This window comes from Epinephelus fuscoguttatus, linkage group LG23, assembly GCF_011397635.1.
Source record: "Epinephelus fuscoguttatus linkage group LG23, E.fuscoguttatus.final_Chr_v1".
Taxonomy (NCBI): Eukaryota; Metazoa; Chordata; class Actinopteri; order Perciformes; family Serranidae; genus Epinephelus; species Epinephelus fuscoguttatus.
Genome location: NC_064774.1, coordinates 18927169 through 18953234, shown reverse-complemented (window position 1 = coordinate 18953234; position 26066 = coordinate 18927169). Strand labels below are relative to the sequence as shown.

Sequence of the window (26066 nt, the reverse complement as noted above, 5' to 3'; positions counted from 1 at the left end):
AAAAAATTACATTGTATGTTTCTATAAAACACGGATACATTTGTCAACACTATGGTAGTTTAGGCACAAAAAACCACTTGGTTACCATTAATTACAATTAGGTAAGATCTTTTTTCGCTTAAAACTTTTTGTCTTAAAAAAGTTTTGTGGCACAAAAGTCGCTGGAAGAGCATGAACAGATCGGTGAGTGCCACCGGAAAACTCCAACTTACTGCAAGGGGTGCATATTTTTGGAGAAATCGGACATTGGAGCAATGGCCATTTGTTTTTGAGATAACAGGCTGTCGCAGAAATGGGCGACGAATGGGGCTTCGGAATTTTGAGCCATTGGAACAATGACACGGAGTTGGCAGCATAATTTTACTAAAAACTTTTTTGCTAGAAATCTGCCAAACACATTTCTAATCTTTCATTTCTTGTTTCAATAGCCTACTTGCTCTGCAATGCAAAACAAGAGCAGCGCTGTTATATGTTATTCCCATGTCTCCATGAATTAGGAACCTCTGCGAATACTGACACACAGCTTTAGTCTTGGGTCTTTTAGCACAGTATCATGTACCATCAAGCAAATATTTACGACCCCTTAAATGAGTCGGCTGAAAACAGTAAAAAGTCAGCTGGAAATTCCACTTGTTATCCATTATTTGTTTGGACATTCACTAAAAAAAAATTTGGAACCTTTTGGAATCTGATCTGACGTGCTTATCGTCAACTAAAGACATCGTCGTTTGTCTTCATGCCTTTGAAACTGTCACAAACTACCCATATGAAAATAAAAGTTCTCTGATTTGTCACTGCTGTGGTTAACATTTGGGAAAGATTATGGTTTGGGTTTGAAAATCAATAAAATTAAAAATGATGCATCTCTTCACTGTGTACTGGCACTCTCAGATGCACATATTGACCCAAGATGTTTGTGACAATTACATGTCAAGACGAGGTTACCGATTGGCTATGAGAGGGATTGAACCTTTTGTTTGGAGACTGCATGTTTGTCTCTTTAGAACAAGGTATCTGGAATTGAACCACCTGCTGCAAACAATACCTGCTCAATCTTTTTTTAGATTCTTACACAATCGAGAGTTTTTAACAGCTCTGGCCTTTGACCTTCTTCCTGTTTGTAACATTGCTCTAGGGTGTGACACTTACTCTCACCCCACTGAATCGGTCTTTCCCTTTCTTTTTTGGTTTATGACTTATTCAAATCGAATTCAACACGTCTGAGCTGTTTTTCAGATCGATTTTCTTTCTCAAACCGTCCGAATCCTGAGGAGCCAAAACTAAATCCAATATTTAACAAGAAGACAGCTTACAGCAGAGATAACTCTTGAGAATGAGTAGAGCAGAAGTATCTGATATTAGTCATTATGCAATACAGATTTATCAACCTACTGGGGATTTCTGTCTAATTAACTTAAATCCTCACCATTATTTACTTAAATTTCATCCTTTTAATCAATGTGTGACGACTATCACCCGTTTCCCTGTCAGCTAAAGGACATGCTCTACTATTCTATCCCAGCTGCACAGATCTCCTCCTGCAGCTCAGGGTGATTTTACTGCACGGTGACGTTTCAATGCACTCTTCTACAACACTTTCCAGGACTCTCCACTTTCTCCGGAGCCTTGTGAAAACTCCCCCGTTCCTCTTCTGGAGGCTCGCGAGTGCACCCCCTCCTCCCTTCGACCTCCTCCCCCCCCTAAAAAAAGCACATCTGGTCCTCAGAGCGCCCCCTGGGCCCCCTTTAGCAACCCCTCCCAGACGTGAACTTGGCCTACCTAAATGTTTTTGTTCATGCAGTCTGTGTCTGTCTTATGGAGAGGGGGATGGCGGGAGAGAAAGAGAAGGAATTTCAACATAAACTGCTTTTTATTGACACAATTGAAAACATCAACATGAGAAACTTATGAGAGACAGAAGAGGGATCATGTGTGTGTGTGTGTGTGTGTGTGTGTGTGTGTGTGTGTGTGTGTGTGTGTGTGTGTGCACGACAGAAAAATATGTTGATATAAACTGCTATGTGCACATAGACTGGAGAGAAGACAGAAGAAGTGGAAGGGAGCGGCCACATTACATCATTCGCACAGTCACCACGGCCTCCCCTAATCGTATCAGTGTTGTCACTTAGCCAATCAGTTGCCATGACAACCAACACGTCAACTCGGCCAATTAACCGACGAGCTTGTCGTCGACTCAATCAGATTAGGTCAAACTAGTTGCATGAAGCCCGCCTTCGGCCCGCGACCCCGGCTGTCAACGAGCCAATCAGCCGACAGTCAGTCAGTCAGGCAGTCAATCACATGGAAGCAATTGATTAGAAACAGCTGTCCTCACCCACTCCTTCTGCCTCCCTCCCTCCCTCCCTCCTCCCTCCTTCCGTCTCCCTCCATCCTCCCCCTCCTCAGATGACTGAGTTCATTGTTTCAGCAGCTCAGCCCACTTTTTTGTACTCGCACAGGGCGCACGCTCCAAATTTACTTCCATTACTGCGACTCCCTTCTTCTTCTTCTCTCTCCGTCTCACTATTATTATATTCAGTCATATTCACTCTGCATACTACTATGGAAGACCATTTCTGCCGGAGTGCTGAAAAAAAAAAGCTCCTGTTAATCATTATGAGAATCTTTCTGATAATAATGTCTTTGTACCTCAAAATATTGACACTGATATTGATTTCGAACTAAAAAAAATAGCTGTGAACATGCAAAAAGGAAATATAAATCCCACCCCTTCTCCATAAGTCATAGGGTGAAATGAAATAGAAAGCTTCCTTAGATAGATAAACCTATACCTTAGAATTTTTCTAAATATACCATTGTTCTTACCTCTTACGCCTGGTTTCCACTTATGTATGTGACTGTTGTATGTAGATCAGTAAATATACAGATAGTGTCCAACGCAAGAAAGTGCACCTCTTTACAGATGGATAGAAACCTGATAGAAACTACCTGTAGCCATGGGGGAGACTAATTTTGTCCGTTCTTGGAACATTACTGGGACAAAAACAGGACCTGCCAGGTACATGGCAAGTTTTGTGAACTATTCAATTAAAAAGACATATGAACGGCTGAACGAGTCATAATGACGATCTGACTGTACATAATGTATCATCGTATTTTAGCAGAATAACATTACTCAGGTTAGCAATGTGTCAAAACTAGATAAACAAGTTTTTCTTAATCAAACAAACTCACTTGACAATCAACACAGGCAACTGAATTGACGAAACTAGCCTGTTAGCTAGTTAGTAGCCTGTTAGCTAAATAAACACGCGGTTATATGGTCTCTCCAAGATCTACCGCAAAAGTTCAATTTTTTTAACACACTCAAGGCAAATTCTGGACCAAAATATTACGGAAGGCACATCGGATATCATGGAGATTCCCACAGGAATGAATGGACTTCTGGAAACCCTGTTTCCATACACATACGTAAGTGGAAACAAGGCGTTAACTTTGTCACACAAAAATAACCCATGTATATAAAAGTAAGTACCAATTATCTATTTTACCAAAACCTATCATAGTATATAATATAAATTACCAATTATTAGTGATGGCCAAATGAGGCCTCATGAACCACTGTCTTTATTTTCTGAAGCCACCAGATGGCGCTGTCTGTTCAACAAAGGTTTGAAACCACACTTCATTTCAAGTCCTTTAGGCCTTTATCTTTAAACCAAGAGCGCCATCTGGTGGGGTCAGAAAATACAGAAAGTGGTTCATGAGGCTTCATTTGGCCATCACTACCAATTATCCTTGACTTACAAGTATAAACCAGTCTAAATGTATGTGTAATACCTATTGTGTTTGCCTTACAAATAATATAGATTTAAATATTAATATTACCTTTATTTCTTTATCAGCTTGTCCTGCTATCTTTTCATGTTTAAATAAGTGAACATAAGAATTATACAAAGTACGAATATTCGTTATTAAGAGCTGACTGAAGTATACATTATTCTACCAATGTATTCTATTGGTAGAATTCTACCAATTCTACCAATGAATTATTATTATTATTTACCATGAATAAATAAATACTTATTTACATATCAATACATTGTTAAATACAGAAAAATAGAACTAAAACTATTACCCCATCATCAATATAGTTGCCAACTGATTTTCTGTTCATCGACAAATCAGCTAAGTGACAACTCGTTGCAGCTCCAGCTCTAGTTGAGAACGATAGAACTCTGGTCTTAAGGATATCTACCAACCAAAATGTTTTCAGATAGATGTCCTGAAAGCAAAATCCTATCAAACCAGGGTCCCTGACATAATATCCTAATCCAAAGTGACTCATGTAGGCGATGAGTTTATTTAGTGTTAACCAACCAACCAGAGGGTCCCAAAATGAACCTGAGGGGTCACAAGATGATTAAAGTAACACCAAAAACATTTATTTTTCTGACTCTTTTCTGATTGGCTCTTTTCTTATGAGATACTGGATTCTTCTATATTTTCAGGCCTCGGAGAATCCTTCAAATGACGAAATATGAGAAGAAAAACAACTTTTTGGCTACACTGTGTCCACCTGGTTTGTCCATTAACACACACTAACTTGCAAAAAAAAAAGACTAAAGAAGGCCTGAAGGGTAGATTACCACTGCTTTCTTCAACCAGGTAAACTTGTTGAGGGGGCGCCCTGTGCTTGGGTTGCACCAGCTATTTATTAATCCATCACAAAGCGTAAAGTCCTTTTAAAGCTCGTGTCAAACTAATAATTTGCTTAACTGGGTTGTGCAATTAAATTTTAAGACATGTGTTAGCTAGACTGAAGGTTGCTAGGAAACATCTGTACTGTGTAATTATCAGTCATGTAAACAGGAAGTGATTGCAGCATCAACATGCAGCGGTACTCTAACATCTTAACACTTTTAGGAGCCCAAACAATGCACTTAATGCTCCTGGCAAACCTGGTAAATGTAAGTGCTTTGTTTTATTAAAGCATATATATTACTGATATCTAAATATTTATATGTTATATTTGGTTTCAGCTGAAACCACGATAAGATTAGGAGACACTGAGATAGTGAGAGAGTGGCAGCCGTCATGAAAGAAAGATGTTTGCAGCGCTGTAGAGATTCAATCTTAAATCCACCCCCGATCTACTCACAACCCAATCACACATTTGAAAATTTAATATTTCGGACTTCCTTCAAGATGCAGGACGTTGATATCACACGCAGAAAACCCCAGTTGTTGTGATGAAATAATTTTGGACTGTTACAGTGAAATACAAGCTGATAAAAAGCCTCTTGTGTGATGTTTGTAACAGATGGGGGAGCGTGTGTGCAGAGCTGACGCAGGCAGAATGCATTAAATAGAAATATTTCTAGTGACCTGTTGTTTTCTGTGTGTTACTGTCAGCGTGTGCAGCGCTCCTGCTCTGTGTTTAATCTTCTCTGAGATAATTCAGCATATTAGTCCGTCTGTTCTTTGAGTGGATGTTTTTCTCTGTATTTCCTCCACAGCTCACATTTCTTTTGCTTTTCTCCTCATCCAGCCAAATGCACTTCAAAGCCTCAGTGTGACTGTGCAGTGTGTGTGTGTGTGTGAATCAAACGTGATTGTTGCTCCGCTCACAAGGGGATGCAGAGCAGGACCAGAGCAAAGCATGCGTCTGGTGAGTCTCATATTTGAAATGTTCAAAGACTGGGTTTGAGCGTGTGTGTGTGTGTGTGTGTGTGTGTGCGCGTACGCCTATTTGTTTACAAGAACTGGTCCCAGGCCTATAAAAATGGGGACAACGCCGCCACGTTTGATTTGTTAAACCACAAACTCTAAAAGTACTTTATCTGCCGTTTCATTACCTCACACACAGATCTGTTTACACTGCAGCCTCCAGTCATGTCGGGGTCAGAGCTCATCAGCATCTGTACCTTAGATACTCTTACACTGTTGGAAACCATTACAGGACCATTTAAGATAATTATAACTGGTAAACCTGGAAGCAAGTACATCAAATATGTCTGTAACAATGACTCAGTGTACAAGACGTATAGCTGCAGCCACATTCCATTTGGAGCCCATAAGACAAACCGCACCCACCACCAGCACAACAGTAATCTGAACCCTGCTGCCACACGACATTGTAGTGAATACATATGAGGCCACACGTAGCAATAATGGGCTTTAAAATTCACAATACATGCTGACGAGATTCACCTTATAAGTAACGAGATGTAACCCTGACCCTAAACGCCTCTCCTTTATATCTAGCTATGCATCTTCATCAGGGTTTCTACTTCAGCACCAAGGGGCAAAGGGGCCGAATCATGGACTGGTGTCTACGTCTGTGTCTGAAATCACTCACCACTAACAATACAGTCCACTTTATAGTGGCCATTTTGTAGTGTCGTCCGAATGTGTAGTGGGAATATTATACCCTATATAGTGGACTCAAAGTGTCCCACAATGCACCGTGAAAAGTAGTGTACAACCGATTGTCACTCACCAAGCATTACATGACCGACTGGTGACACAAACTTCAACACAACAAAGGTTAAAGAGAAAATTATTTACATTAGTAGGACAGGTTGCAATTGCACTACTCTCTCTCCTCTTGTCTGTCTTAGTGATGGGCAAAGCAGTTCTTTAGATGTTACTGAATCACTAGAATCAGTTCATTAAAAAGATTCGTTCAAAAGATTCGTTCACTGGCGGGAGGAGCCCTGACTGTGTACGGCGCAGTCTGACTCAGTCTCTCACCGTTGCTGCTGCTGCGTCTGCCCTGCACTGGTGAGTCTCATTACTGGCCAGTCGTTTTAAGTTTGTTTATCTGGAAACTTAGTCTGTTAAAACAATGGGGAGGTGTGTGGTTGTGTTCATGTGGCTTGACTCCTGGCTACATTAGCCGTTAGCTTGGAGAAAACAGTTCCTATGAAAATGTATCACTGAGAAGAAATGATTTGAATCACTCAGGGATCGGGGTCATGTCATTCACCGATTGATTCGTCACATGGTAGACAGTCCCTCCCTGCACCTTGGCTGCGTCGCGACTCGTGAGTGATTCATCGTTCGCACGGACTGAATCGGCAGTTCCACTCCCGGCCTGCACGCTCGCTGCTGAGCTCAACTGAACTGAGAAATGAACGAATCAGTTCCGGAAGTGATTCAGTTCAGTATGTTGACTCAACAGATTCGTTCTTTTGAACGATTCGTTCGCGAACGACACAACATTAGTCTGTCTGCCGGTCAGAACTCCCAATATAGTGAGTAGGGAGTAGTGAATGAGTGAATGATTTTGGACACAGCCATGGTATGGTAGGCAAGTCACGTAGCTGCCCCAGCCACATCTATACCAAAGACGCTCTTTAATAAAAGATGATGCATTACAAGCTACACGGTATACATTTCCTGTCTCCTAAGTGGGCAGAGACTTCTCTCCCCCACATACCCACCACCTTGTTTTGACATGTTGTTAACGTTGGATGGATGAAAGCAGATTCAAAACAATACAACACTATATACAGTACAAATTTAATGTTTTTTCTGACGCTTGTTTTTATCTGCTAGCTTAATGAAGTGGTGCAGAAATGAGTCCTAAAATTCGGAAATGAGTTAGCATTTTAGCACTTACGGTGACGTTTTTGGTTAGGTGCCTGAAATGAAGTCTGTGGTTCACACAAACTTTAGAGACTTTCATGTTTTGTCCTACGACATAAAATATGCCAGTAAAAACCCCACTTGCGAATTTTGAAGCTTTTTATGTGTTTTAAAAAAAAAATTGGTTGCTAACAAGTGGCTAAATGAGACCGAACACGGCTTTACAGCCTTGTTGTGGTGGCGACGTTGAAGTCATACAACTGTGATGTAGTTAGCTTATAGCCTGACGTTAGCTTTTTACTTGTGGCGATTTATGCTACAAAAATCATTAAAGGGATGTTAATTTGTGAAGATTATCTCGCTGAACAAGGTTTTTTAGTATTATTAATATTTGCCACTGAGCTTATTTTCTGCAATAATCCAAAATCCATTGGAAAGATCCCATTGGATTTTGGACAAAGGATCAGGGTGATGCTAATTTCCGTATTGGCCTACAAATAAACTTCATTCCTGATGTACTCCATATCTGACATCAACTTAGAATAAGATCAGTTGTTGCCAGATCTCCCGAGAGTTTGTTGCTGAGACAGAGACAGGTTTGTGAAAAATGGGTCACATATTTACTTCGGAAACTCTGAGGCAAAAGAATCCATCATTATCTGTGCTCACGTTCACGTCTCTCTCTGAAATGAATGGACACAGGACCGCCTCTTATCTCCTGAGGAGGTGGGGCAGTAGCAAAACCCACAGGACACAGATACAGGAAATGGCTCGAAAGTGAGTCGTCTTGGAACTACAGCAAGTACAGTGGGTCAAGTTTACCATGGAGGTCACTGTGTGTAAACTACAATGGATAGTGGAGTATTTTCACAATGTGGTATTTGTACTTTTACTGAGTATTTCCGACACACCAGACTTGCTGTCCTCACACACTGTCCTTTTATTTATTTATTTATTTATTTATTTATTAACCTTTATTTAACCAGGAAGATCCCACTGAGATTAACAACCTCTTTTTCAAGGGAGACCTGGCCAAGATAGGCAGCAGCAAGTATGAAGCACAGTTACAAATTAACATATCCCTGCCAAAAGTGATGGATTACTGTACTGTACAGAGTGTCAGAGAGCAGACGGTCATGGGAGTGAGCCATGCCTCCTCTACACACACCGACACACACGTTCCTGCTGTGTTTGTCGGGGTGTGTGTGTGTGTGTGTGTGTGTGTGTTGTTATGGTATGAATCATGTGTTCAGAGAGGCGGGGCTGGAAATGGAAGTCACGGGGGAGAAGGGCAGCGTCGAGCTCTTGCTCTTGCACTCACGGACAAACGCACACACTCACAGGTGAATCTGAGGGCCAGAACAGGATGCGTCACACTCACACACACTCTCACTCTCACACACACACACACACACACTCACACACACACTCTCTGAGGTGGTGTGTGCCAGGCCAGGTTTCTGCAGAGCAGAGCAGGCTGTATCCCAGCAGTCACCATATGGACTGGTACTGAAGTCAGAACACAGAGAGATGGAGGGATGGAGATGGAGGATGGAGGAAGAGAGGGAGAGGGGGGATCTGAAGAGAAGGATGCAGGGAGACAGGAAGGAGGTAGAATTAATGTAGGGAAAGAAAGGAGATGGAAATATTTACAGAAGGGAAAGAAAAAAACGAGGCAGATTATGCAATGATTGACGCACAGAAAGATGGAGGGAGGATAAAACAAAAGAATATTAAGGAAAGGATAGAGGATAGGAAAGGCCAAAAAGAGGGAGGATGGAAGAATTGAGAGATATGAAGGAAAAGGACTGTTTCAAGGAAGGTAAGAATCAATGTAGGTGAGGAAGGAGGTGAGGGAATTTGAAGGAAGGAGGGATACATGAAAGAAGGAAGGGAGCAAAATGAATGAAGGAAAAATGAAAACTGAGGGACGATGAGGTAGGAGGGATTAACTGAAAAGATGTATAAGGAAGGATGGTAGGAATCAATTTGAGGCTGAGGGAGAATGAGGTAAGGAGGAAGGAAAGAAGGAAGGGTGAGTGGATGAAACATCTAGGAAAAGAGAAAGGGGTAGAGGAATAGTTGTAAATAAAGATAGATAGAGAGAGAGAGAGAGAGAGAGAGAGAGAGAGAGAGAGAAAAAGGTGCAAAGTGGTGAAGGATGAAAGCAAGGAAACATGGTGAAGAGAAAAATGACTAGGAGGTAAGAGAAGTAAACTTTTGAGGGAAGGAAGTGAGGAAGGTTGAAAGAAGGGGGGATTAAGGAAACAAGGGAGCAAAAGTAGGAACGGATAAGTGCAAAGAAGGATAGAGGAAAACGGAAGAAAGGATGGTGGATGGAGGGTAAGAAAAAGGGGGAGGGATATGAAAGAGACTGGATAAAGGAAAAAAGGAGGAGCAGGGGGATGTGAGCATTATGGGATGGAAAAAGAAAGGATGGAGGGATGGAAGGTTCCTGACTGGTCCAGATATTCTCCTTCGTTCAAGGTCCACACAGTTTTAATGGTCAGTCATACTTGCATGTGGCCATGTTGTCAAGTAGCTTTCTGTTATTCACTCACTCTGTATCAGGAAACAGCACTTCAAAATAAAAGCTCTGTGCCAGAAAATCCCTGCACTTCAAAATATTGTTTTACAAACTTGACACATTGGCAGAATGGATCCGCGACCCACCAGTTAAAATAGGTAGAATTAGGTGCCTGACCAAAACACGTATTAAATATTTATGACTGGAATAACTTAACACAATGTTGAATTACATCTTAAATTTATCTTCAGGCTCCCAGCTTTCAAGGTGATGTCTACCACTTCTGTGTGGCGTTTGACCTTTTGATCTGTAAAGATCCCCTCCCTCCAATAACAGGACAAAAATGCATCTGTATAGTCTCGGGATTAGGTTTAAAGTCCATCACAGACAAAAACTGTGCCTATGAAATGAAGGGTAATTACCTACATATGATTCAAAGAGTAAGCATTGTTTTATTTACTTACTGGGGCTTCATTAAGGGCCAGTTACACAGAAAAACTTGCCAGTTGTTTTAAGAGGTTAATTTAGGCCAACTAACCTCTGAAGCCATCTTCAGTGAGTTCCCTGCTACCCTGACATCACATTCTCACTGTTTTCAGAGCTTAAACCTTGTATATTTTAAGTTTTTAGACTTTTAATCTCCTTGTTTTAGAGTCTCTCTCTCTGTCATTCTAAGGCTTTTTAAAATTAAGAGTGAAAATACTGTAATAATATATCTCACTGCATATCAATATAAAATCAAGGTTACCTAAATACAACCTCTAACAGCTGACACTGATTTGTCAAAAGAAGGAAACAAGTGTAAGTAATTAAGTGTCCCAGTAAGCCACTGGCTCATCTAAATGGAATGCAGCCATCACAATATTATGTTCCTAACTCTTTCAGTGATTTCCCTGCCATGAAATTAGTCTATAGAAGCACTGAGATATCAGCATGCAGATAACCTGAGACCTGGGTCACTTGTGCGAGACGCCTTGTCACCGCCTGGTAGTGAAAAACAAACACAGAAACAAGCCGAGTGTTTTGTAAATAACAGTTTATTTGAAAACCAGGGGTCAGACAGTCCTGTGTGTGGCCAGTTTAGCTGCTGCCCTGCTTGGCGGCCAGCCTCTTGTCTCTCTCCTCGGCGATGGTCAGACGGATTCCCTTTCCTCTGGGCAGGGACACCCATGGCTTGTTGCCCTGGAGACAGACAGGATGGAGGACACAGGTATTAGTGTTGATCAAAGGGGACGGTTAATGCAGGGGGAAGTTTGGAACATGGTGCTCCAAAATTGTGATCTTGTTCTGGATTTAAGTTGACGCAGGCTAAACCTGTTACTGTGTTTGGGTTCGGATTGATAATTCTAAGATAGAGAGAGAAGAGATCATCTTTTCCATATTTAAGTAGTTTACATTATTAATTCACAGCCATTTAAAAATTATGCAGCAAGAATTTTGAGAGGGATAATCTTGTGGGTACCCCAAAAGTGACGCTTCAGCATGCCGCCAGTTAAACACCACACTATCTTTTTCAAATTGCTAATATTTATCTGACAGCCAACGTTTCAGCGCGGAGGCATCATAAAAGGTGAAGAAAAGCGCTGTTGAATAAATGTCACGCAGCAGAGGGACGACTGTGCTGCTGACAGCTCCGCTCACTTTAGTGGCCAAATAAATGTCAGGCAGCAAAGAGAAGTGAGCAGCGTTTTACTACCGACACTCTCCACAGGCCGGGTCCTGATAATCATTAAATGTGTCTGACTTGATGGGGCAGAGCACGTATTCGTTAATGTATTTACACAATATCTAGCTCTTGTTTCTGTGACAGTTACAAGCCTTTAGGAAGGAGAGCAAAAGCAGACTGTCCATGAGCGGGACTTCATGTCCCATATTCAGGACGTCACAACATACTATCAAGTTCCACCAATGTATTAAACTCCAGAGACTAATCTTAGAATACAGAGCGCAGGACAGAAGTGACAGAGCAGGAACTTACTTCTTGTGTTTATATTATTTTGCCACCCAGACATCGTTCCTCCCTTTCCATGACATTTTTGCATTATGAAACGGTGCTGTATGGTTTTTCTTTTTACCCTGAGTAAGGCCAGTGCGCAGTCAGTGCGCCTTGGTGCTTATTTTACCCATGCAGCCATTGTAATAAAGGTATTTCAATTTCTGTATTTAACAAGGCGGTGTATTTTTTTTGGGGGGGGGGTTCATCCACTTTCTTGTGAACACTGGTTATCCTCTGAGAGCACCTGCTTTGGGTTACATCTGTGGGACCCAAGTACAACTTCCACCACTGATTTTGTGGCATATTTTGCCATTTGTCTGCATTTTGTTCAATTAATTCTGTCATTATTTCTATAGTTAACAATATTTTCACAGCATGGGTAGTATTTATTATGAAATTAGGCTTCACAGGAAGTTTGTTGTGTTTTTATTTTTACTTTGTTTCCAAGGGACCATGTATCAGGGTGTCTACAGGCACTTAAATTTAATGCTTTAAGGTCTTTTGAATATAAATTTTTACTCAAATTTAAGACTTACTTTTGGACAAGTTATCTTTCTTATTCTCTCTTTCTATATTCTTTCTTATATTTACTTGCACAACACCTCAGAGGTTTTGAATTGTAATAAAGTTAGTGCTATCGAAAGAAGAAAATAAAGCAGCTTAAAAGATGAACTCAGGTTGAGGATATTTTAGCCAAGGAGCTCAGAACTTCTTAGAGGAATTGGTAGTGTATTTTCATTGCTGATCAAAACCAAAAACATCATCATTGCTCCAAAGTCTCATGACAAAATATTCTGTTCAGGGTGAGTGTCCCTTTACAGGTTAACAGAACTTTAACACCACAGTACCAGCCTCTGTAAGCATGTCTAAAGGTAGGTGCACTCAAGTTTAGCTCTTAAATGTACAGACTGCTCTTCAGGGGACCGGTGTGGATAGACAATAAAAACAGAACAGTGATAGCTCAGAATATTTCTACACGTCCTCACCTTGCCAATGACGAAGATGTTGGAGAGCCTGGTAGCGAAGCTGTTGCCTGTGCTATCCTTGACGTGCACCACGTCGAAAGAGCCAGGGTGACGCTCCCTGTTGGTGATCACACCAATACGCCCCAAGTTAGCACCACCAGTCACCATGCACAGGTTACCTGGAGGGAGCAGAGGGTAAAACAATGTCGTTAGGGGATTGTTCTTCAAAGACCTATAAGACCTCCAGTTCCAGCAGTGAGAGGAACCTACCAGTATCAAACTTGATGAAATCTGTAATCTTGCCGGTGTCCAGGTCAATGCGGATCGTGTCGTTGACCTTGATCAGGGGGTCTGGGTAGCGGATGGTGCGGGCGTCGTGGGTCACCAGGTGGGGGATTCCCTTGGTGCCAATGATGATCTTCTTCACCTTGCACAGCTTGTACTGCACGAGGAAGAGGAGGTGGGTTAGGGCAAGTACAAGGAACAATTAAAGGCAGCATGACTGAGAACACAAATCAGTCAACAGATACAGTCCTAGTCTGAGATAGGGATCCAGTTTTTTAGAGACACCACTGGTACCCAACCTGGCGGTCCTGCCCCTCACTAGGGGTCTTCAAAGCTTTATGGGGGGTTGCAAGGCCTTCTTGATTTTAAGGGTTGTATGCAAACTGTTAAAATATACCATAGGTCTTTACCACAGGATTTTATTCATTTTTTTGTATAAGGAATGCTCATCTGATTAAATATTCACAGGATTGACCTGCTCAAAATTCATCCAAATCTCCGGTTTGACACGAACTTCCTGCAGTCACTGCGTTCACTATTTGGATCAGTTGTAAAAACAAAGTTGGGATCTACTGCTCTACGCAAAATATCTTTCAACATCTTTCACAGTGGAGGATTTGAACCAGATTTCACCAAGGTTTTGGAGATTAAACCAGTCTGAAACACAGCTGATCTTCTCATTTGGCGAGAGGTAGAAACCAAATCCTTGAAGCCCATCTCACTTCCCCATTACACCTGTTAAATCAACAAAGATTCAGCCAAATCTTAAATCTCAGCCAGTATAACGAACCGAAACATGTAGCACGAAACTGCTTTGACTATGTTGGTTCTAATCTCTATGATCTCAAACTTTTGCCACTTGTTCTTCCCCTTTTCTGCCAACACTTTACTTTCTTGTTTTATTGGTGGTTCCTGACGGGTAAGGCATTATCAGACAGCATCAAGGAGTAGTCAATGATCAAACATTTAGAGCGCATGATGCCTGACTTGAGGCTGGAAATAGTTTTTAAAAATCATGTTTGTTTCTTACCTTGGCCTCCTCAGCTGTGATGCGGTGGACGGTGAAACGTCCCTTCACATCATAGATCAGACGGAAGTGCTCGCCAGTCTTCTCGATGCTGATCACATCTGGATAAACAGAAGAATAAACAGTCTCAGCATCCAAATCATGATTTTATTTAATGCAAAACTTGTAATTATACGGGAGTTAAACACAGAAGTCAGTCAAATGTCAAAATCATTAAATGCACGGACACAGTTTTGCTTTCACAGCCAGCCGACCACATCTCTACTCCTAATGGTTTGTTTATTTGTCAAAACCACAAACACTATTAGAGTTACAGAAAATATTCCACCTAGCAAGATTGTTCCTGATTTAAGAGCTGATGCTTGGAAGGTAATTGCCATGACCAAACGCTGGGTAACTCACATCTTGTTGTGCCAGCTTCAACCATAAACACCTACCCTCGCTCTTTAAAGTCAAAAACATGACAGTATGCTGCAGCTAAACTCGGGGCCCTTTAGAAAAGCAGTCTATTCATTTCAACCTACACTGTCTCAACAATATGCAAATTTTACCTGCACTACTTTCTGCCTTATTTGACAACTTTTCAATCCACTCCAATAATTGATTTTCCTCCCAAGGTACCAATTTACCATGTTGGGATAAAACTAAGACCACAGACCAGAGCGGACCAAGTGCATCAGGTCACATTTGAAGGTGGACGAGGACAAGCTTAACAGTGTCCACTCTCCACATGTTCGGGTACTCAAACAGAAGGGGGGTTCAGTGTTTTTAAAAACGCTTTGATGAGATGTGCAGCCAAATGTGAACAAACTCAGCATCACCAGTGTCCTTCACAAATCACACTCGCCACAGACCACTGAATGCCAAACTTGTCTGCACAGTAAAAAACACTGGAAGTATTTAATTTCAAAATGCTGGTTTGATTTATTGAAATAGTCGATGTAGTTAAATATTAGCAAAATATTATCGATTCATCAACATTTATGATAAAAATTACTTCATATTAACTCTAAGAAGTAATTAAAGAGTGAACATCAATTTTATTGCAAGAGAAATTGTTGCAATCAATTTTTTCCTGGCCCTGAGTGACCAAGTGTTTGGTGTGTATGTATATAAATAGGCCACAGCCATCATGCTGTGAAGGCGTCCCTTGGATTTGGAAATTAAAACGCCACACCTCCATATGGAGGCTGTTGGCCTTGTTGGTGTCAATGTGGGTGACAGGTCTGAAAGAGGCTTGACAGCAAGCGTGGACAAAAATAACAGATTAAGTCTTCTGCTGATCACTGTACAAGGCTTGTTTTGTTGAGAATTGAAATGCTAAAAATATTGTACTGTAAATTAAATGTGAAAAGAGCTGGACAGACTGGTCTGCCTATATTCAAATATTTTCACCACAGAATACAGGGACAAATCCGATAAGAGGCTGACCTGAAACTTCAAGGCTTTAATCACTGTCATGGTAATCGACATCCAAATTGGTATTTATGTGCCATTTTTCTATGCTATTATCACACGAAACAAATATCCCATAGATTAAGAAACACATTTGCAAAGATAACCACATAAAGTCAAGTGTCAGATGCACAAAAGAAAACTAGCATGTATCACATATCTACAACCAGCTGGGCAAATCACCTGAAAACTGGACTTAAGAGCTCTGAAGTCTTACAAAGTATTCGTTTTTCTAGCTATTAATGTTATTACTGCAACCCGCATGCTAACACAGTGGCCAATTGTCACATTTTAGGTCTATCGACTGAAAACTGATGCTTCAAAAATGTCCTTTTGTCCCTGTTCATCTCTCAAATTAGTACAGCGCTGATGATAGAAAGGGCCTGTCAGTGAAGGAAATGTTTGTTTTGGTCTCAGTCTCTCCAAACTCTTAATCTAGCTAAGTGGGACATGCTCACGTTGCCCCGTCTGTTCTGTCGCATCAATAAATTGTTTCCAATAATCACTGGTCCTCTTCCAAATGGCTACATCCCATCAAAAAAACATTTGCACTTCAAACTGATTTAGCTCTCTGCGATCCATCCCAGCCTTGTCCAAAACTGTATTTTTTCTTCAAACTCACAGATCACAAATCCAAAGTGACAAAATTGTGAAATTGTGGCCTTTGAGATGACCAACAAGAGGATAGCGTCAGATCTGACAACCAAGACTGAAGCAACATGGATGTCTAATAAAGACGACTGGACTTAAGGGACAGCTGACGTCCCTCCAATTTTCAAAAACTGGCAAATGACTGCTTTCAAACTTTATCCGAGGAGCCACTTTTCTTTAAAGAGAATCTCATGACAGAAACTGAGTGTGGGCAAATAGAGAGACTCAAATTTAGTCCACCAAATCAGAAGCAACCTAATTTCAAAGTCACACTTTGGGCAATAAAGCAACTCATTTACTTGCCTCCAGCAACATTTGACAATGAGTAAGAAACAAAAGTCTTGTAGTTGGAGCTCAGAACTTCTTAGAGGAGTTGGTTGTGTAGTTTCAGTTCATTGCTGATCAAAACCAAATATTCATCACTGCTCCTTATGCCCTCTAACAGCTGACAGAAACATCTTTGTAGAAATTAAATCCTACCCATCCAAAATCAACACCACAGCAACAATTCACATATCTACTTAATCTATAAAACACACCGTTGCATTCATACATAAGCAGCAAAACATAGGCAGCATTTGCTAATCTCTAACTACACTCAATGAGAGGCTAATCCTACAGCAGGTCCACACTGAACGCTCAAAAGAAGTCTAATAGCCGAACTCACCCATGAATCCAGCAGGGTAGGTGACATCTGTGCGGACCTTGCCGTCGATCTTGATGAACCTCTGCATGCAGATCTTCTTCACCTCATCCCCAGTCAGGGCGTACTTGAGGCGGTTCCTCAGGAAGATGATGAGGGGCAGGCACTCCCTCAGCTTGTGGGGACCGGTGGAAGGACGAGGAGCCTGAGAGAATAAGTCCATTAATTAATACCTTGAGGAATGGCTTTGCATGGTACATTACATTTCAGAGTAGAGCTCGAGAAGAAACATGTTCACATTGTAGACCATAATTCTCAGCTACCACTTGTAGCTTATATTTGACCTTTAATCTTCTTTAGTAACACTCCTATTTGGGAGTAACCTCGCTTTTAACAGACCTTATTTATCAATACATCTTTCAACTGCCTTTCATCTTGACGGTGACCGACTCTGCCTCGCCAATCTGCCGCTGTAATACTTCTCACAATTAAGGATTTTCACCAGATTTGAACAAGGTTTGGAGATTAAACCAGTTTGAAACACAGCTGATCTTCTCATTTGGCGAGAGGCAGAGTCCAAATCCTTACGGCCCATCACACTAGTCGATTACACCCCTTACATCAAAGGATCTCAAAACTGCCAGTGTAAGAAAACTGATGTGTGTTATGATAAAAAAAAATGACTCAAAGCTAAGTTTCAGCATCAAATAACTTCACATTAACCTTAAATATTGACGTGTTCAAACATTCATTTAAAGGTTTTGCATACATTTTACAGGTTGTTCTGTGATGCTGAATTACTGAAGTCAGCTGGGGATAAAATTAAGGGGGAAACATGCCAAAGGCAAAGTTGGAAAAATAACAGCAGCCATTTCTTGTCCTAACAGTCAAGCAGGTACACATATGAACCTAAATATAATAGTTTTCACTACAACTGTATCCTCAAAATGTCATCTAGCAGCTCTACAGATGCATCAACTTAATGTGACTGGAAAAGATCATGCATGCTTACAAGAGCCAGAAATGTACTTGAGTCCCATTATAAAACATAAATCGCCACACTTTGTGACCCCTCATATCTTGCTATTCCTTGTTATATCACGTTAGAGACGTAAAACTTGGCAATTTAAAACCCTCCGTTGTTCAAACCCTTTATTTTAAAAAGGTATATCAAGACATCTAATCATCTGCATGGTAATATTCACTCTGCTGCACATTAATAGACATTTAACCAGGTTTTCAAGCTGCATCTGTCCCTAATGATTACAGCCCATAGTATCACATCTGAGAAAGCTGGTTGAACGTCTTTGCAAAGCAGCACTGCTTTCGTGAAGGTTTTATAAAACATATGCCTTCCACACAACAAAACCAATCCTGAGGTTATTTCAAAGAGATTATTTGTTCCTGAATTTGATAATAAAGATGCTTATGAGGCACAAACTGGTCTAATGCTAACAGATTTATCCTAGAGTGTACTGTCAACCATGTGAGCAACCCCTGCCTTTGCTGCATATCCATCCCTGAAAGAGCATGTCACATGAGAAACCCAACATATAAAAGGTACCTTACAGCTTAGACAGTGACAGTTAGCAGTGATAAATGTACACGACATCATTAAAGAGTAATGTCAGGGGAAATGCTGTAGAGAAATGTTACTTACGAAAACTCCAGTGAGTTTGTCAAGCATCCAGTGCTTTGGCGCTGCGACGCGCTTGAGGTGCTTCTTCGGTCCTCTTGCCTGGAGAAGAAGAGGACAACGCCGGTTAGCTAACGGGACAACAACCGGTGGTGCCCGTCCGAGAAAAGACGAACCTTAAGTGTGTGTTACCGTAATGGACAAAGCGGGAGACCCCGATATAGGGAGCGTTTACTCGGCAAGCCTGGATAGCATGGTATGCTAACATGCCGCAGCAATGAATGCCGATTAGCACAACTGGCTGCGGCCTTGCCATGCTAACATTAACATTTTTCACAGAAATAATTCGCGTTTCATTCATTATTCACTTGAATTTAATTTGTTACTGTTATACAAATGTACAAATACCGCCCAAAGTCGCGCATACAAAAACGCGACACTTCCATTCACGAAAAGACAGCTCTCCGTTCATTTAGCTTAAGCTAACGGTGTTAGCCACGGTCAAGCTAACAAGCCCTGGGTGATAAAACCATAAGAGGGGTGACACTTTAAATCATCAATAAAGAGCAAGAATCGCCGCTTTGGGTTACAATTTAGACATCGACCGTTTAATAAGATGTGGAATTTCAACCTCGGACATGTACGTGTGTGATAGAAGTAACGTAAAAAGTGATGTTTAATGATTATTTCAGAGCGGAATCGTGAGGAAAAACAGCTCACCATGTTGGAGTCTGCGGGGAAAAGGACCTCCTGTCTTCCGGTATTGGATGATAAGGCCGAGTACGGCAGATAGGGAGGGACATAAGTGATGAAAGTCGCGAGATAAATGGCAAATTCTCATTAGTCGTTGTCTGTTGATTTTATGGTTTGGTTTAATATATAATCTTGAATTGTTTTGTCATTTCGTATACTATACCAATAAAATGTAGCCTTTTTCACATATTAAAAATCATATTATTATTTTGTTATCTGTATTATATTTTTACAGTGTGCTTAATTATTGATAATGCACAATTTATTTTTTATTTATAAATATATATATATATTTAAATGGCACTATTATTTTATATATAAATCCATACTTGATACTATGAACATTTGCATATTGCCAAAATGATCTTTGTTCTGTATAGCACAGATTATACATTATTATTGCATGTTTTTTGTATTTAATTAATTTTTAATATAATTTTGTATTACTTTACAACACTATTTTTTGCATATTTTGACTGCTGCGCACAATAACACCACAGAAAAAAAACATGCATGTGAAATGAACCTGATTCTGATTCAGATTAATTATGCAAACTTGATTTGTTTGTCATTTTTATATATATATATATATATATGTATATATATATTTATATATATATATATATATATATATATATATATATATCTTTAACTTTTATACCTTTACTTTGTAGCTGTCTCAGAAATGTTACATACTGTAGATAGATAAGATATAACCAAGAATATTATATGTATTATGAGCCAATATCTAAATTAAAATGTAAATTTTAAAGCTTTACTAAGAAAAAAGCCTGCTATGGTCTCAGACAAATATTATATAAATCATTGCAAACTGTTTCAACCAAAACACAAAGCCTTCACAAATATGCTCTGTGCTGACATGACTCTTTTGTACATATTCTAATAACAATAAAGCACTTTTTAAAACCCAGGTTGGCAAAGAAATCATCAGCAATCATAAAAGTAAATGGAGAACTTATTGAACCATGGACTGGACCAGAATTAAATGAGTAAAACTAATTCCAGTTTAAACATAAAATGAAATAAACATACTGTACAATTTGGGAAAAATGAGGTTAATATCTCTTACTAATCCATACCCATTGGTAGCTTTGTCTCCTTCTACCCTTGCCAATCCTCAATGCCTATGTGCAGTTTCACATAGATTGACCACGTCAGTGAGTAGAAAAACGTGGGACAGACAGAATGACACACTGACAGTTTTAGAAAATTAGAAAAAAATCAACAACTTTGGTCTACAGGGGGAGCCACAGCAATCTGTTGCATTTTAGCTTTTTTTTAAGCATTTTTCTGTTGTTATAGCGCCACCCAGTGGCCAATTAGAGTTAAATTTCTCCAGTCACCTTGAGGCATCCTGTTCTACATATCTACCAAGTTTAGTAAAAATCTATATGGCGGTTAGGCCTAGATAAGAAATGAGCTCTCTAGCGCCCCCATTTTGTTTGATGGGGTCAATAATGGAGGGGTCCCCTCAGATTATGTGTGGTCATATGCTTACAAAGTTGCGTGGTGATCGGTGAAACCCTTGAGATGTTATACACCTTTATGTGATGAGCCACGCCCTCTGCAATATTTATTGCCTTATAGAAGCTCAGTTTTAGTAAGTTTTCCAACTTTTGCCAAGAGGGAACTTTAGATATTGGTCCCTAGATTATGTTCACCCAGTTTCATGCAGATCGGTCAAACTTCCTAGGAACAGATTGATTTGAAGTGTTTTTCAAAAAATTCAAAATGGCGGAAAATCTGTATCACCGGAAGTTATGGGTTCTTGAGGCAGATTTGTTCCTCGTGAGGAGAGGCATCTCTGTGCAAAGTTTCATGTCTCTACGACTTACAGGGCATGAGATATGCCCATTCAAAGTTTGCAATTTCAATCGGTTGCTATAGCGCCCCCCTTTGGCCAATTGATGTAATATTGCTTCATTCGCATCCTCCCATGACCCTCTACCACTGTGCCAAATTTCACATGGATTGACCGTGAGGAGAAAAACATGGAACAAAGACACACACACACACACACACACACACACACACACACACGCACAGACAGAGTTTTCGTCATTATATCATTTTAACTATTTGATGTAAATATATTGGCTTTTCTTGTTTCTTTTTTAATGCAATGTAATATTTTCCATTCCTTTGACGCATGTGAATCTGTCTTTCTGTGTTTCAAACTTTCAGACAGGAAATGCCAGTGTCGCAGGCAGAGCCCAGTCATGTTTACACTCACAGAGATAAATCTCCTCCTGAGTCTTTGTCTTCCTCTGCCAAATGATACCAGCTGATGCACACAGGCTGCCTCTCTCTGAAGGCATCTCTGTTTCCCCCAGGCTGCAGGAGCTAATCCCAAACCCCAGGATGAACCTATTTATACCTAATAAAGATGCTCCTGTGTATCTCTGGCGACCCACTTTATTTTCCTCAAACATGAATCTTCCGAGTGTGCACAAGTCTGTTTTTCGGGGCAGTGTTGCAACCCACTAACCTACATATTATTCAGACCATTTTTGGAGGAGCTCAGCGAACATGGCCTGCTGCCAGCAGCAAGTTGGGGACCTATCTACGTTTTCTTGACTCTAATTTCCTGACCCACTTCCTTACAAATAGTGCAAACGTGACGAGGTGACGTTTGTTTAAACTGACTGTAAAAGTTGGCAAGAGTTTTGGAAGTGTCAGAAAATAACTGTATTTTGGGAAATGGTATGTAAAGAGATAGAGTATGAGGTTCCTAGGAGTTGTTTGGTGCTTTATCTATGTAAATACTCTGAAGAACATGATATTGCTAGTGATAGACATTTGATCAAAATATTGCTAGTAGCAAGCAAGAATGCTATCACTAGGAACTGGGGTAAAGAAACACCACCAACGAAGGACCAGTGGCTTACAGTTATGGAAAAAATCTTTTTAATGGAGAAACCGACACATACTGAGACTACAAGAAGCTACAAGAAATTGACTCTATACAAGATTCAAAAAGGCGACACTGGTCTGGAATAACAATCAATGGATAATGAATTGATTCAAAACACACATTAAACACACATTATTACAATTTCAAACACAAGTACACAAATCGGCTTCACTATAACTCGCAGCATTCACAGACAAAGCACTTGTCTTTATCTGGACACATTTTCCCCACAAATACAACATGCTATTGTTATTAGCACAAGCCTATGGTATTTTACATTGTATAAATTAGCATAGCGGCTAGTGGACTTTTCCTCTACTTATACGAAAGCAGGGACAACAGCAACATTTAACAAAGGTATGTTACAAAATTCAGTAGTACCGGTGTAGGGTACAGCGTAGGCTCTATGTTGACGCAGAGCCAGTGGCATAGGTACGGCGTCAATTCGATGCAGAAGTAAATATCCCACATAAGGCTGTAAAATGTGCACTTACCCAAGCAGTTTTTGTTTCGTTATCTTTTATTATTTTTCAATTATGTTATTATTCTGTTATGCTGTTGTAACTGACATGTCAATGTTTTTTATACCCCCAAAAAGGCATACAATGACATGCAACAGGTCGTCTGTGATTAGCATCCCTTTCTGCTTTTTGTCTGTCATCTTATGCTATAGCCAATTCATTCTGTTCATAATGGTAGATTTACATACCATGTCTCTGCTGTTTTTAAATGTGTATACTCCTCTTGGTTTTCTTCATGCCTCACTTTTTCAACTTGTAAGCAGTGGTGGAATTTAAGTATGTCCACTTACTCAAGTACTTCAGTACAAATTCAAGGTACCTGTACTTTACGTGAGTACTTCCACTTTATTTTTTATACTTCTTGTCCACTTTTAGGGTGGCAGTAGCTCAGTCCATAGGGACTTGGCTTAGGAACAAGAGGGTCACCGGTTCAAGTTCCAGTATGGAGTCTAGACTGGTGGCTGGAGAGGTGCCAGTTCGCCCTTGAGCAAGGCACCTAACCCCCAAGTGCTCGGGATCCATCCAAGGCAGCCCCCTCACTCTGACATCTCTCCATTTAACACATGCATATGAAAACAGAGTAGAAAAAATGAATTTCCTCTCGGAGATAAATAAAGTATATCTTCTTCTTCTTCTTCACTTAATCTCATAGGCAAATTTTGTAGCATACTACAATATAGCCCAATATAGTCTATTTTTTCATTCCCTTCTTGTCCAGTTAAAACTATGTATCCTTGTGATTTAGATTTTTTTTCTCCTACTTCTTAAGCTAAATTAACTCGTAAACCCTTTTGGATCATCTGGAAAAAACAGGGATTTTCCTCTGAGCTTGTGAAAAATTAACTTTTTATAGATACAGGGTTCTCACGGCAGTAAAATGCAACATACACATCAAAGTAGCAGTAATATTAATCTGTAAACATCATATATAATAGTTAAATGAACTGCACAATAAGTACTGTTTTTGAAATTAACTCCACAAAGTTAGTTTCAGGCAGCAGTCATGCATGAACCGCACAGAGGAACACTCACATATAAAATGGGATGAGGATTGGATGAGTTAGTGTCGGCTGTACATGTTAAATATAGCGCTGTACAACACTGCCATTACCACTAGATGGCAGCACTGCTGCAACTTCCTGTTAGAGTGTGACACTTGGAGGTAAGGGTTTGATTTGATCACTTTATTGGAAAGAAACCCTGAAAGAAGTGCAGTAAATTAGGTGTGTGTGGGTGTGTGTGTGTGTGTGTGTGTCTCCCTTTCTCTATGTGGACTAATATTTGGCTTTAATGTGAACGTCTAATTCTGCCTGCTGCCTCTGTACCAGTACAGCTGTATTAGTCATTGAAAGAACTATGTAATTTGGTACGAATGCCGTGCTAGTGATTAATGCCACCAAGATGCTTCAATAGCATCAGAGTTAGAATAGGGTTTATGACTAACTAGCTTTGCACTTACAAGAAATTGGTCATTACCTAGAGTCTCTCAGTCAGAGCTAAGCAAGGTCAGATAAAAATGCTTTGTCTCCAGATATATAATCTGACATTGTGACAACAGAATAAAGCTTCCAATAATAAATTAATAGCAAATTCCACCTGAAATCAACAACTGCTCCACACAAAAAATTAGAGTTTCAGAATTTTGTTAATTTATTTTTTATTCTATTTTATTTTATTCTATTCTAATATATTTTATTTTATTCTTCAATAATTGGTGCAATAATTCAACTACCGCAATATACTTCAGTATACGACTTCAATCTCACCAGCACCTCTTGAATGTTAATATTTATTCAACATACAATGCATATAACTGTACATAGTGTATATGTATTATTCTTGTCTTTAATCTATTGATGTATATATTGGTTGTTGTAAGCATTAAAGCATAATACATGTTTGATATTTCTGAATATAACACTAGTTTATACAGTGTAATGTAGCACGTGTGTATATGTTTACACACTTACAGACTCAGCACAGTTAAGATATATTTTATTCTTAATATCTTAAGAACTAGTGTCATCATTGTAGCGTAATGCACATTGATATTTCTATTTTATTATATTTTATTACTTCATATTTACCTCTATTTCATACTCTTATTCTTATTTCTCATAATTCTCTATTCTTTACATTGGAGCAAATGTAACGAATCACTCTTTCCCCTCAGGGATCAATAAAGTACTTCTGATTCTGATTCATTTTCCCCTGTAATTATTGCCAAATTGGATAGTTAAGAAATTCGAAAAGGAATTAAAGACTCATAATTTATTTTTGACATGCTGAAAATGCAAAGAAAAGATTTGTATATATGCCTTTTTGAAATTTTTTAATGGTTAAAAGTAATTCACCATGTGTTACCTCCAGATACCAGCAAATGGAGGCCTTGAACAATAATGTTGTTAACTACTGACATGCCCACTTCATGCCAGTCCCATGCAGTTTGGGGCAAAACCCATGCAGCACACATTATTTTCGCCTATTGCATTTGAGTAGTTCTGCATACTGGTCCCCTAACCAGTGTTTGAATTGTATAAATTGGGTATGACTGGAAAACTGAGACTCTTGCGGATTCCACGTGCCAAATTCTATCCATGTGTGATGATGGTAGCCATTTCATTGTAGTGGGACCTTTATTGGAAATGGAAATCACTGTATAAAATGGACCTATTGCAACCTTTTGGATAACCACAGCCTCATGAAACTTTACAATCACAAACCAGAGAACTCGGGCATTCAGAGCACGCATGACTTTCATAGGCATGTTGACATTAAGGGGGTTTCTGAGCAGTTTTTTTTTTGCCAAAAAAATCTTAGAGAAATCTCTGAATGTTAATTGCTTTGATACCAAATCACAGCATGAATATTTTCATGGTCTCAAGGTCTTGGGGGCTTAATGTGATATTTCAGAGGGATTTTTGACCATTTTAAACAAATCTCGAGTACTCAGAAGTGCTTTAATTTAGCACCAAATCTGTTAACAAATGGTATCAACTAGAAAATTGCTGCAACAACTTAAAAGACACATATGACGATGAGAATGTCTGTCAAACACCTCCATCAAAATCCTGTAAACCCCTGTATACCCCCTCTAAACTCTGAAAGGCGCTTAACC

At 39.8% G+C, this 26066-nt stretch overlaps 1 protein-coding gene and 2 non-coding genes across 4 annotated transcripts in view; all 3 read right to left on the bottom strand.

The window, feature by feature from the left end:
- Positions 1 to 11100: 11100 nt before the first annotated feature.
- rps4x (ribosomal protein S4 X-linked) overlaps positions 11101 to 26066 on the bottom strand; it is a 569691-nt gene continuing 554725 nt past the window's right edge. Inside the window, exons 1-7 of one of the 2 annotated variants that reach the window (XM_049569333.1) lie at positions 19460 to 19506; positions 18764 to 18841; positions 17128 to 17308; positions 14358 to 14455; positions 13313 to 13484; positions 13064 to 13221; positions 11101 to 11263 (exon numbers count right to left, since the gene is read on the bottom strand). In XM_049569333.1, the coding sequence (XP_049425290.1) occupies positions 11162 to 11263; positions 13064 to 13221; positions 13313 to 13484; positions 14358 to 14455; positions 17128 to 17308; positions 18764 to 18841; positions 19460 to 19462 (792 nt within the window). In that variant the 5' untranslated portion in view covers positions 19463 to 19506 and the 3' untranslated portion in view covers positions 11101 to 11161. Of the gene's footprint in view, positions 11264 to 13063; positions 13222 to 13312; positions 13485 to 14357; positions 14456 to 17127; positions 17309 to 18763; positions 18842 to 19459; positions 19507 to 26066 lie in introns of those variants that run through there. The other variant, XM_049569334.1, reaches the window with a different exon arrangement.
- On the bottom strand, positions 12776 to 12847 carry LOC125884538 (small nucleolar RNA SNORD61). Its single transcript, XR_007448741.1, has one exon. It is a non-coding gene; the product is annotated as a small nucleolar RNA SNORD61 (small nucleolar RNA).
- Positions 16811 to 16886, bottom strand: LOC125884539 (small nucleolar RNA SNORD61). Its single transcript, XR_007448742.1, has one exon. It is a non-coding gene; the product is annotated as a small nucleolar RNA SNORD61 (small nucleolar RNA).